This window comes from Opisthorchis viverrini (genome assembly GCF_000715545.1).
Source record: "Opisthorchis viverrini unplaced genomic scaffold opera_v5_476, whole genome shotgun sequence".
NCBI classification, from domain to species: domain Eukaryota; kingdom Metazoa; phylum Platyhelminthes; class Trematoda; order Opisthorchiida; family Opisthorchiidae; genus Opisthorchis; species Opisthorchis viverrini.
Genome location: NW_008752142.1, coordinates 235,041 through 246,576, shown reverse-complemented (window position 1 = coordinate 246,576; position 11,536 = coordinate 235,041). Strand labels below are relative to the sequence as shown.

Sequence of the window (11,536 nt, the reverse complement as noted above, 5' to 3'; positions counted from 1 at the left end):
GGGGGGGGGGGCGGAAGGGAGCGACAGCCAAGTCTTGACCATTAGAATGCCACAAGGCACTGGACAGTTTGGAAGACAGTCTGATACGCTACGTCTGCCACTGGCCTTATAAAGGGGTAAAACAACGATCGCCTCCCACAAGGGGGACTCCATCAGGGAAAACCAAAACGCCTCGTCATTGCAGTATTTCCCCGGGCATCAGCCTTCTACCCTTAGTCCCGTACTTTATTCTCAAGTACTTTTCTGGCAAACTAAGGGACCAAGGGAGGCGTCATCAAATCTACTCACAGTGACGGATGATCCCTCTGATCACTCGACTACTAACGATGTTTTGATAAATCTTAGATAGAAGACTGGTAAGGACATCAGGACGACTAGTCATTCACATGGCATCGAACGAGAGCCTACCGAATATGAATGCCCACGTGCTCGAAAGCCAGTGTTGTGAATTCTCGAACTGAATGCTTCTCTCCACTCGCGATCACGTAATCGTCCGGTTCGTCTTGCTGCAACATGAGCCACATGGCTTGCACGTAATCCCCAGCAAAGCCCCAATCGCGTTCGGCATTGAGGTTGCCCAACTCAAGTACGTCCTAAAAAGTGAGGAAACGGAGCCTGGAAGATGGTACACTGGGAGCGGCAAATTTCCATTCGGAGGAGCATTTGAATTATTATCCCAAAACAGAAAAACACACCTGAAAATCCAAGTAAAAAACATGTGTTTGTGTTAACTAGGACCAATCACCGCTTATGATTGGTGGCCTTGGTAGACAATCTTGTAACGTCCAGACAACCGTTAGGATTGTTCTTCCAGACTCCTACTCACTGATCCTACGTTGATCTTCTCTGAAGTGGTTCCGGGTTCCAGTGAATCGGTTAAGACATTTATTTGGCCCTGTCTCAGTGCTCCGGTTTAGGGACCGGTCTATTGCACGCCGGTAATCACAGGAGCCGGTATATTTTCCAGTAGACAGCCGAAGGGATGAGGCGGAGTTTGATATGCCGATTGATAGAATCTGTTATGTTTCCAAAACGTACCACGGGTCAATACTTTACCGTTTTCCAAATACAGCTACAGGACTTCTTGATTTTGCTGTGCGAAGGCCAAAGAAAATAGACCGCGTGTTTTGACGGTTTTGAATCTAATAAAGACGGTGAATGCAGCACTAAGTAACTACATGCTAATTATGCTATTTGGCCGGCGAAAAACCGAGTTGACAGCTTACATTTTAGTCACCGCATTCGAGGAGGAGAGGGTTGGTTGTCACTGTTGTCAGTTTCTCTCCAGATTGCCTGAATCAGAGTCTGAAGGTATATGCTACTCGGGATGATTGTGTCAATTTGGCACTAAGTTTTCAATCAACTGGAAAAGGTTTGGAACCGATAGAGGAGTCATCGTTTCAGAGGAGCTTGATAAACAATCGGTAGTTTTTATTTGAGCAACGTTTTGCTTTTGACACAAAAGCTTTATCACGCCAAGTTATAAGACAGGCAGAGAACCAATCAGTGAGTCCTCTTTAGATGATCACACTGGATCAATGTTGAGTGTCAATTAACGGCTCTTATTGGTTAGTGTGGTTGTCGAAATCTTGCGTTAGTGGATTGGGGGAGTTTCAAATTAATTCTGACCAAGGTTGGTTTTTTCCACTTCAGGGTGATTCAATTGACTATTTACCTCGGCCTGATGAAGCTTTCGTATCAAAAGCGAAACGCTGCCCAAATAAAAACTACCGATTGTTCATCAAGCTCTTCTGAAACGTTGGCACTAAGTTCCTTCCTCATTCACTTTTATCATTTTCTTCCCAATAAGGCTTTCACGTAATTTATGACTGTACAGCAGCAAAGCTACAGCGTTGAACACTGATGGTGACATGATGGTGACATCAGTGATGTACAGTAAACACAGACTCATCGATGCAAATGACGCTGCACGCGACAACTTCACCATTTCAGAGATGTTCTAAACTATATTTGTGCTGCATCTGCTACAACGGCCAGAGCAACATCACCTCATCGCAGACTAAATCAAGGCAAGGCCTGGTAAGAAAATCTTCGTGATAGATTAGGGCGACATTAGGGCCAACCTCTTCACATCCGATTGGGTTTTACGCGGTCCGATCAGATACTTTCTTCCTATTCGAAAATATAAGTTGGTGGAATTCATTCAACGTTCGCTCTCTTAGTTCCGCCATTGTTCGACCATGTAGCAGGTTCCAATTGGTAGCACGGCATGTCGCTTTGCTATAGGGATAAAGGCCGAACCATACAAAGAGGAACAGGCTCTCAGTTACTGATAGGCACATAGGGTAGGGCTGGAAGCTCACATGGGGATCGGACCAGCTATCTAGTCCAGGACTCCTTTGCCGAAGGCCAGCTTGTTCGAATTCACTCATTCATTCGAATTGGGATCCTCAGGGTATAGCGAGACAATTCAACATGCCTCAATCAACCCACATTCCTGGGCGAAAGCATAGCCTAATCCAAAAATCGTATTTTTTGGTCCTCCTAGCAGCGGTACAGAGTGAGCTCGGGCTGAATTGGGCCAACGGAGCTGCCAACTTGCATGCTGTTGAAATGTTCAGCAGATCAAAGACACAAAAGTCACAAGCTGCACGAGCCTTCCGTCTCGATAACCGTCACTTAAGGAGGCAGTCAACGCATGACGTCAGCCACGCAATTAAGTGCGGATTAATTAAACGACTGGTTCAATCAACATGATCTACAGTGATTCTCAGATTTACGCATGGAGCTACTTTATTTGTAGAGGGGAAACTCCACTGAGAGGTCGACGGTCAAATAAGGGCATTAAAGAAAAGAGTGTTTGTCTTTGACAAAGCCTTGATCGCCGTCTTCAAACGTATCATGGGAACATCAAGTAGTACTGCATAATCGCAGCGAATGGATTTCCACAAGACAGTCTAAACCGCATGGCCGTCAGACTAGCGTTTTTCGTCACCATCAACAAGCTACTTACAACTCTATGAATAGCACAAAATATAAAGACAATTAGGCGGTGGTGTGCCACCGTCAAACCAAACCTGTAGGCCTTTCTTGATCCGAACCACGGCTCTCGTGATCTTGCGTGTCACAAAAGTTTCACCCCGTCGAGGGCTTTCATGATTGAATAAGATGCCGTTACAGGCGAACAGATTGTAGGATTCGCGGTAGTTGACGACGATCCAGTAGGCGTAAAGCTTCGCAACACCTGCGAACCGATGCAGTAGGACAACGGTGAAGTGTAACGCACGACAAATAGCAAAAATGTATTTTAAAAAATGAAGCTAACCAACCGTGTGGTGATCACCTACTACACCAAACCACATTCCACCTGCAAGCTAAAAGCAAATGACGCTTGGGTCTTGTAACCTACGATAATCATAGAATGAGTCTCTCGGTACCACTCTACAGCATCCAGCTGAGGGACGAATCAAGGCGAGTTGACACCTTCCAGGGCGTTCCGAAATTTTACTGATAGAGAAATATTGCGATTTTGAGAGCCAAAAGATGGCCGAAAAGATGGTTTTAATAAAGGATTACGGACAACATTTGGTGAGTTGGTAGGAAATTTATGAGCACTGACGCTGGCTGGTGTTTCGATGGGCTGAGGGTTTGGTTAAGTTGAGAAAACGCTTCGTGTGTGGACGGCAAATGGCAGATATCAGTCGTAGGTTGTGGCACATCTGAACAGTCTTTTTAAGTGAATTATTTTCTATAAAAAAAACAAAGCTTGCTGGAAAACGGATCACAAGCAACACGAATGGTTTGCTCTTGGAATTCTTATCATGCGGACACCTTACGATGGTTAGAGTGTGAACAGTTGTAGGTGATCATCGAGGAAGATGACAACCAAGAAAACCATTTACGGCAACTTCTGCTGTGAAAACATCGGTAATTCAGAGTCAAGAGCATGAATTAGAAAAGACGTCGGTCCATAACCAAGGAATTCGCTTTCCGGATTAAGCCTAGACTTTTCCATCAGTCTGATTTGAATGTAGAAATTTTATGCATCGTCCACAAAGAGGAGAATGTTGGTAGCTCAGGTAGCGTAGATGGTTGTTGGCTTGTTCGCTGATCTGAGCAATTTGATTGCAAATGTTTCATCACCAATCAAGGCGACATCATCAGTGCATTATTGGGAAGCGCAGTGATGGGTTGGTGGTCGGCACAACCACCCAGCTCAGCAAACAAGCCAGCGATCATCGTCCCCGTGGCACGCGTTACGTCTCTCGGGTGGCACGACAGCCATACAACCGAAGTAACTCTGATGGAAGGGATTTTTGAAGCATGGCAGATGTTTCGTACGGTGAGTCCTTCCAGTGATTTCCAATTTATTTGGGAAGCTCAGTTAACAACCAAGATCGGGTGCGTATAGGAATGATTTATGGTTGAAAAATCGACTGTGCGATTCATGTGATTCGAGCAGTAGTGATTAAAACAAACAAATGACGTGAGATGACGGTAGGTGGAATGAAGATATTGAGTAAATAAATCACGCGTGCGATCGGCTACGTGCAGAGGGAGAAACAACCTGAGCGAACGAAACGCAGGTACTGGGACGAAATTATGGCTACCAAGAAAATGTACTAGATTACATTATATCGGAGAGGACGGGGAAATTTTTGCGACAAGGGACTGGACTAATGATGAGAGGGTGGCAGTCTATCATAATCCATGAAGTAACCAATCTTGTCACTGATTTTGGAACAAACTTTGAACTTTCAGATAACACCGGTGCATCACACAATCACAACCTAATCTGTGGACGTGATCGCTTAATGTAGCGGGTCTTTCAAAATGGGATGTGCTCTTATGGGTGAATTCGGTGAATTCCTCGTGAGCAAAATCTAACTAAGCCAAACAACTGCATTAAACGGCCGCCAGATAAAACAATTTCAACACAATCCCATAGAAGACGGACAGCAGTAGGTCACTCTGACCAGTGAAATTGTTTTGGTTGATCAGGTGTTCAGTGATCTGTTCACCGAGCTCGGCAATTAAATCGCAAAAGTTTCGCCACCAATCGGCGTGGCATCGTCATTACATTGACTACGGGCGGCCGCTCGACAGCGTGGACAACTCCTAGTTGGGCTGCTGTTGAAACCCACCAGGAGTCAAATGCGTTTACGAATCTTTCGACCTTCTATCATGAGTAGACTTCGCCTTACAGCAGAAACACCGAAGTCTCATTGCTACTATCAAAAGGAGAGAAGCCAGTAGCTTTCATGGTCCAATCCAAACAGGAATTTATTCCAAGCTTCAATACGGGAAACGAGCTGACATGTCGGGTGCTTGGCATGAGAAGTAAAGATTGAAAAAAGAGACACCGGATACTAGACGGAACACACAACTGATAAGATTGCTGAAAACCCTAGACCGATCTCACCCTTCTTGAGCCTCATCAGGTGGGCGCTTTCCCTGAGCTCCCGTCAACCTCGCGTTCTGCTTGAACGCAAATTGGACTCAATTTGCGAAAGGCATTCATTTGCACACCGTTTTTGGTTGTAACAGGAGACTCAAGTGAATGCAGCTAACTCTCTCGTTTGTAACGGGCTTCTTCAACTGAAAAGTTCCGCTTCAAGTTTCAGTTAGTACGATATTCAAGATGCCCTAGTACTTTATTCAGACGATGCACGAAATTGGTGTGCTAAAGAGTACATAACGCCAGATACTACTTGCTTGGTTTGAATGATGCAGACACCCATAATTTATCGACTATCATTCTCCGAAGTTTCCTGTCCAAACCGATATTCATGAACCGGAAACGATCCCACGAACAAGTGGCAGTGAGTTTCGTTAGAAACATCCGTAGATTTCATGGACTGGTGAAAATCTAAAGTGACAGGATGGGAAGCCGAAAGGGAGAAACATCTTTGCTACCAAGACCACGTCAAACGTGACCTTCAAACAGTTGAATGTTCCGGATGACGTCATTGACTGACTGAAAGCAAGGATCACCAAAGTACCAAAGAATTACTCTCATCTAGTTAGTTGCCGCTAGCTTTCTAGATTGGGAAATGTCCAAAAAGACTAGACCGGGTTAAAGACGGCTAAATAGCCGAACCACACAATGTGATTTGTATGGATCAGTTATTTGTATTCCTCATAAACCGCACTCTCCTTCCTAACTATTTGAAGGTGATCACAGAAGGCCATGTTTATCGTTTGATTCGTCTCCTGATAATCTTCTACTGAACTGTCGGACCGATTACGAATAAAAATGTTCTGTCTGTGGTCTTAGTTTCCATACAGGGAATGACTCACCGTATTGTCAAACACCGGGACATGAGTGATAAATTGACAGCTCATCATTCACTGTGCATACGGAGGTGATCCAGCTGCAGTCTCTTATGTTCCGTTCCGTAAGAGTTAAACACATCATCAACAAATAATGAGCGGTAAAGCTACAGTGCCTGTAAACCTCCAAAAGTATTAATACTGACATCGTTAGCGTCTTGTGCGGGACCAGCATATATTTGTGCTGAGTGCATGTGACGGGCGCAGGAGCACAAGCAAAAAACACTAACGAGGTCTCAAAAGAAAGCCTAGGCTACAAATTGCAGCTGATGCAAAACAAGTAGGCAGATTCTTTGTCGTGACCTTTTTGGAGAAATGGAGTCGACTAATCGAGTTTTGTGGTAGAGTATCTCAGACAAACGGAAAACAGATATTCTCTTTATGTTATTCAGCAGTGGTCTAGAAACACCAGGATTTGTAGGCATATCCGTTAAGCTGTCCACCGAATAAGATTACTGAACTGGTTATTCCGTGTTATACATCCCAAAGTATGCTTAAACCGAACAGGTAAGATAGACATTGACTAAACATGATGAATTTCAGCAACATTGAGACCAGCTGATAAGCCCTAGAAATTACTCCCTACATCCCCTTCCCCATCGGAGGATTGCGCTGGGAGGGGGGCGGGTAGTGTAACGCAACTGAAACTTGACTGTCCCTGTTTTCACATGGCTAACATATGACCTTACGTGTGCACCTCTCTCAATTACAAGTATCACGGACGAGACACCACGAGCGCCGGAAGGAGCAGCTTGCTTGCACACCCGTCCCTGAGTGACCTGACCTATTTTTTGTACTTCACGTGACTTGTAACCGTAGTTTCCGTTTCCGTTAAACCTGTGTAAGCAGGAAAATTCAAGTTTCAATTGCGTTTCAGTGCCGTCTGGCCATACTGCTATACTGGTGTATTTTCGAAGCCCTTCTGAAACGATGACTTCCAAATCAGTTCCAAACTCTTTCCAATTGATTGAGAATGTCGGACTACTTCATTCAAAGAAGCGTTTACCCGTCCAGCTGTAAGATCGTTTCGGTGGCTAGCTGGCATGCCACCCGGGAAAGGTACTGCCAGGTTGCCCAAGCCTAGACGTTTCGGTGGCTGGCATGCCACCCGGGAAAGGTACTGCCAGGTTGCCCAAGCCTAGACAGGGAAAGTCGAGAGGCAGAGGTCGGGTTCGATCGAAAAACGTTTCGGTCAATAAATTCGCGCTCTAACCACTGAACCATCTCGTCCCCCATTAATTCAGATTAATTGTGGAACTGTAAACCGGTCATCGGCCTCTCTATCTTAATGACTACGAACCAATAGTCTTCTCATCTAGCTTAACTCGAACGAGAATCAAAGATAAGGACGTATTCTTATCAAAAAATAGAGACTATGATGGTTACTTGGAACTCGACACTTACCATTTTGTACACTGCCATTACATCATAACCTTAACCTTCGTTACCTTCAAACCGTATTGTAACTGTGAAATGCCCCGAATAACGATGCCGTGTGGACTTTAGGATAAGTTTGCCCAAGAAGAGTTATCTGGTTAGGCTGGTTAGTCATCGGCTGTATCCACGATATGAACCGCGCAACGGCTAACAGTCCACAATAAATCTGGATTAATAAGGAGCGAGATGGCTCAGTGGTTAGAACCCGACCTCTGCCTCTCCACTTCCTTTAGGCTTAGGCAACCTGGCAGTATCCGAGCCCTCGCGCTTCCTTCGGGTGGCGTGGCAGCTAGACAGCAAAAGGGTGCTACGGCTGAACGGTTTCATATTTTTGGATCAATGGCATAAGGCGTTCCAAGGGTGGTTTCCCTCTTGGAGTGTAAACTAGAAATACGGGAAACCAGATAGCGTTCCTTCCGGTAGCGGGGGATGTTTTCTCGGGGAAGGAGCGTGATGGACACGAATGCCGTTATTCCAAAAGTGCTTAGTCGGTGAGGAATGTTTCCTCCTGACAGAGAGGAGGAAAGAACTATACACCAGAACAAAACACATAAAGTTTCCTATCCATCAAAGTATTACACTTCCGATCACAAACGATTCTGCAAACGAGCATACCCATCAGTGCTGTCGGAATCCAACGAAAACTGCAAAATATTGAATCCATTGAGACAAGCATCGCAACGATCTAGCTGTTTTTGCTCAGCTGCTAGGATAAACAATGAGGTCATAGAACAAATGCAGTTTTAGCCTTTTTTTTTTCGAAACGCGTTAGAGAGCGGTGAACGACAATAAGTTCCTTCCGTGATGTCATGTTTTATACAAGAAAGATAACGGCGACGGGTTTTCCGTGAATCCTGAAGAGAGGAATGCGGAATGTGGACTTTGGCATACAGCATCGTAATCGTCCAGCTGTAGCACCCTTTCAGAGCCTAACTACCATGCCACCCGAAGGTTGCACGAGGGCTGGGATACTGCCGGATTGCCCAAGCCTAGACAGGGAAAGTCGAGAGGCAGAGGTCGGGTTTGAACTACGGACCTCGTAGTCAGTAAATTCGCGCTCTAACCACTTGGACCATCTCGCCACCCAACAGCATAGGAATAACCGTCACAACGATTATTTGAGATGAAGTGACTGGTGCCAGAAATTTCGCACTGTCCTCGTGGACTAAAATACATCACTAGCAAATACCAGTGCACAGCTGCCATGAAGCCATGGGAAAAAAGGCTCTATCAAAGCGTGAGAGGGAAATGGTGGGCTACGGTTTTAAAAATCTATAACGGCCAAGGGCAGCAATGAGATGTTGCAGTCGGACTACATCAGCTGGGAGACCTTCGCCCCATCAGATGACACTTACGCACACAGAGAAGGATGTCCTAAGCCTACGCCGCATTTGTAATGTGCCATCATTCTGTGCAGACAAGGAGTTAGTTATCAAAAGAAAAAAAGCTCAGGAGTCTCCACGCGCTTTAAAATAAGTCGGTAGGTCTCTGAATGGTGCATTTAGTCGGCTAACTAGAACGCTTACTTCCAACGTTCTGCGAAAGATTATACAGCTGCATGTAGAGTCTACTTTCGATCGCATCGGCTGGAATCGGGCTGTTGGGATACATTTGGAGATCACTAAGGCATCGATACCTATCACGTTTTTCGACTGTTCTACCGGAATCCTCGACTCATCACGTGTATCCACTCCGCTTGAGATTCCATCGAAGTTCAATAATCATCGAAAAATGGGGCTGTTGTCATAAGCAGTGATGTCAGTGTTTCACACTTATGCGCGGTCGAAAAGGTTGAACATCCATGCGGAGAGAATCATCGCACAAGAGTACGCTCTCCGGAAGGAAATCCCGAAACAACAAACAGTAAAATATTGCCAACTGTATGGTGGGGAATAAAATGTACGTCTGACATCAACAACAAGCTTGCGTGAAGCTGAGTAACGATAGCACCTACCATATGGGGATCTTGGATAGAACGGAGTCTGCTCGTTCTGTGGTGTGTTGACCGCTTTTCCATACAGTTCACTGCTTGAGGCTTGGTAGAATTTGACACACTTCTCCAAATGGCACGTGCGAATTGCATCCAGAAGTCGCAGAGTGCCAAGGGCAACCACTTCACCCGTGTATTCGCTCAGCTCAAAGGATACCTACAAGTGAGAGGCGTGGTTACGATACTGTAGTGACACCAGCAGCAGAGTCACAGAAACCGTGGTAGTGACACTATACCTTGACATGTGACTGAGCAGCCAGGTTGTAGATTTCGTCCGGCATTACTCGACTAATCACTCGAATCAGGGACGAACTGTCGGTCATGTCCCCGTAGTGAAGGAAGAATGTGCCTTTTAGAAAGAAAATGGACGTAAACGGTAGGTTGAAAACACAGCATACGCGTTTCCATTTTCTGCTGGGCCACATACAAATGATCCACGCGTCCTGTATTAAACGAGCTGGAGCGACGAATAATTCCATGGACCTGACACGCCGTTATGTACTACTTATAAAGGAAAAACAACCTCATAGTCCATTTTCTGGCCACATACAAATGATCCACGCGTCCTGTATTAAACGAGCTGGAGCGACGAATAATTCCATGGACCTGACACGCCGTTATTTATGACTTATAAAGGAAAAACAACCTCATAGTTTTTTGAAAGTAAAAACTCGGCCAAATAGGCACCATCCTGTGTGGCGTGTGTAATATATGGGGGAAAGCGGTTCACTTACCTGGCCTGTTATGCCCGTGATAAGAGCTACCTTTCGTTTCTGGTTATCGCCGGAGCAGATGGCCATTGACCAGGCTAAAAGGAAGGAAAGTTGATAATGGAGAAAAGGCACTCAACAAGTACATTTGTTCATCAGAAAAGACCGCGTGAATTCGTATTGAGATTCGAATTCCCGTGAAAATATGAGGAAGCCTCAGGTGTAATGGAAACAATGGGTGATGCGAAGCTCAGACACCTCGAACCTCATGGCATGAACCAGCTGGATTAGAACCTGTGGTTAAGTCTCGAAGATCACGCACGATGGAGTGTCCCCCACTCGGAAAGCCCCAGTTCAACTGACTCCCACCACATCAATATGCGTTTGCTACCAAAAACGGCAGCATTAGATGAAAGTGAAATGATTAATTCACTGAAGAAGCTCCCCACCAAATCAATGGATACATTTTAAGAGTGCCCGGCACAGCTCGAAACAATTGATTAATTGAGATAGCTATTCTCGATATTCGGAGGCTATGTCATCACATGCAACCTGAAGTGTCTTCGCCTTCAACAACCCAACCGAGCAGTCCAGAAAGTAACCTAATGACGAACGCCACTGAGAGGTTAGCAGTCATTACTTGCAACGCCACTACCCAAGAACAGGGAGGTTCACGGACACATCCTGAAAGGCAGACTGCAGCAGCTACACGCAAAAGTTCATAGTCTCTTACACTTCTCTATAGAGTTACAGGCTTTTGCAAGCCGTGTTATTCTAAAGAACGCCCTTTCGCCAGGTGAGTGATACAGGTGATACGCCACTAACTCTTATAATTATCATCATCACCGTCAGCGTACTCGTCACAGAGTGGTTGTAGCTGCCGCAGTTTCGTTCACCGATGATTCGGGGCGGGAGGTAGGTCGCTCCGCATTGCAGGCGGGAGATGATGAATTGGTGCATAAATCCATCACTGGCAGTGGGCTGTCAACTGGGGGAATTATGAAGGGAGCTATGCAGGCAATAGCTTGGATGCACGACCGCCATTGAGGGTGCGACTGGGCCATGTCTGACAATGTCTCCAACCATGGATGTGGTCGGTCTCGGG

At 45.6% G+C, this 11,536-nt stretch overlaps 2 protein-coding genes across 2 annotated transcripts in view; one reads left to right on the top strand and one right to left on the bottom strand.

Annotated features, from left to right (window-relative positions):
* The window catches only part of T265_11342 (hypothetical protein), a gene marked incomplete at both ends in the record, with an annotated part of 58,752 nt that extends 50,673 nt beyond the window's left edge, over positions 1–8,079 (top strand). The window contains one exon of the mRNA XM_009177973.1: positions 7,965–8,079. Within this exon, the coding sequence (XP_009176237.1) occupies positions 7,965–8,079 (115 nt within the window). The remainder of the gene's footprint in view (positions 1–7,964) is intronic.
* Positions 1–10,521, bottom strand: part of T265_11343 (hypothetical protein) — a gene marked incomplete at both ends in the record, with an annotated part of 12,785 nt that extends 2,264 nt beyond the window's left edge. Inside the window, 7 exons of the mRNA XM_009177972.1 lie at positions 409–593; positions 3,039–3,205; positions 9,686–9,878; positions 9,958–10,204; positions 10,245–10,327; positions 10,368–10,412; positions 10,456–10,521. Coding sequence (XP_009176236.1) covers positions 409–593; positions 3,039–3,205; positions 9,686–9,878; positions 9,958–10,204; positions 10,245–10,327; positions 10,368–10,412; positions 10,456–10,521 — 986 coding nt within the window. The remainder of the gene's footprint in view (positions 1–408; positions 594–3,038; positions 3,206–9,685; positions 9,879–9,957; positions 10,205–10,244; positions 10,328–10,367; positions 10,413–10,455) is intronic.
* Between the last annotated feature and the right edge of the window lie 1,015 nt (positions 10,522–11,536).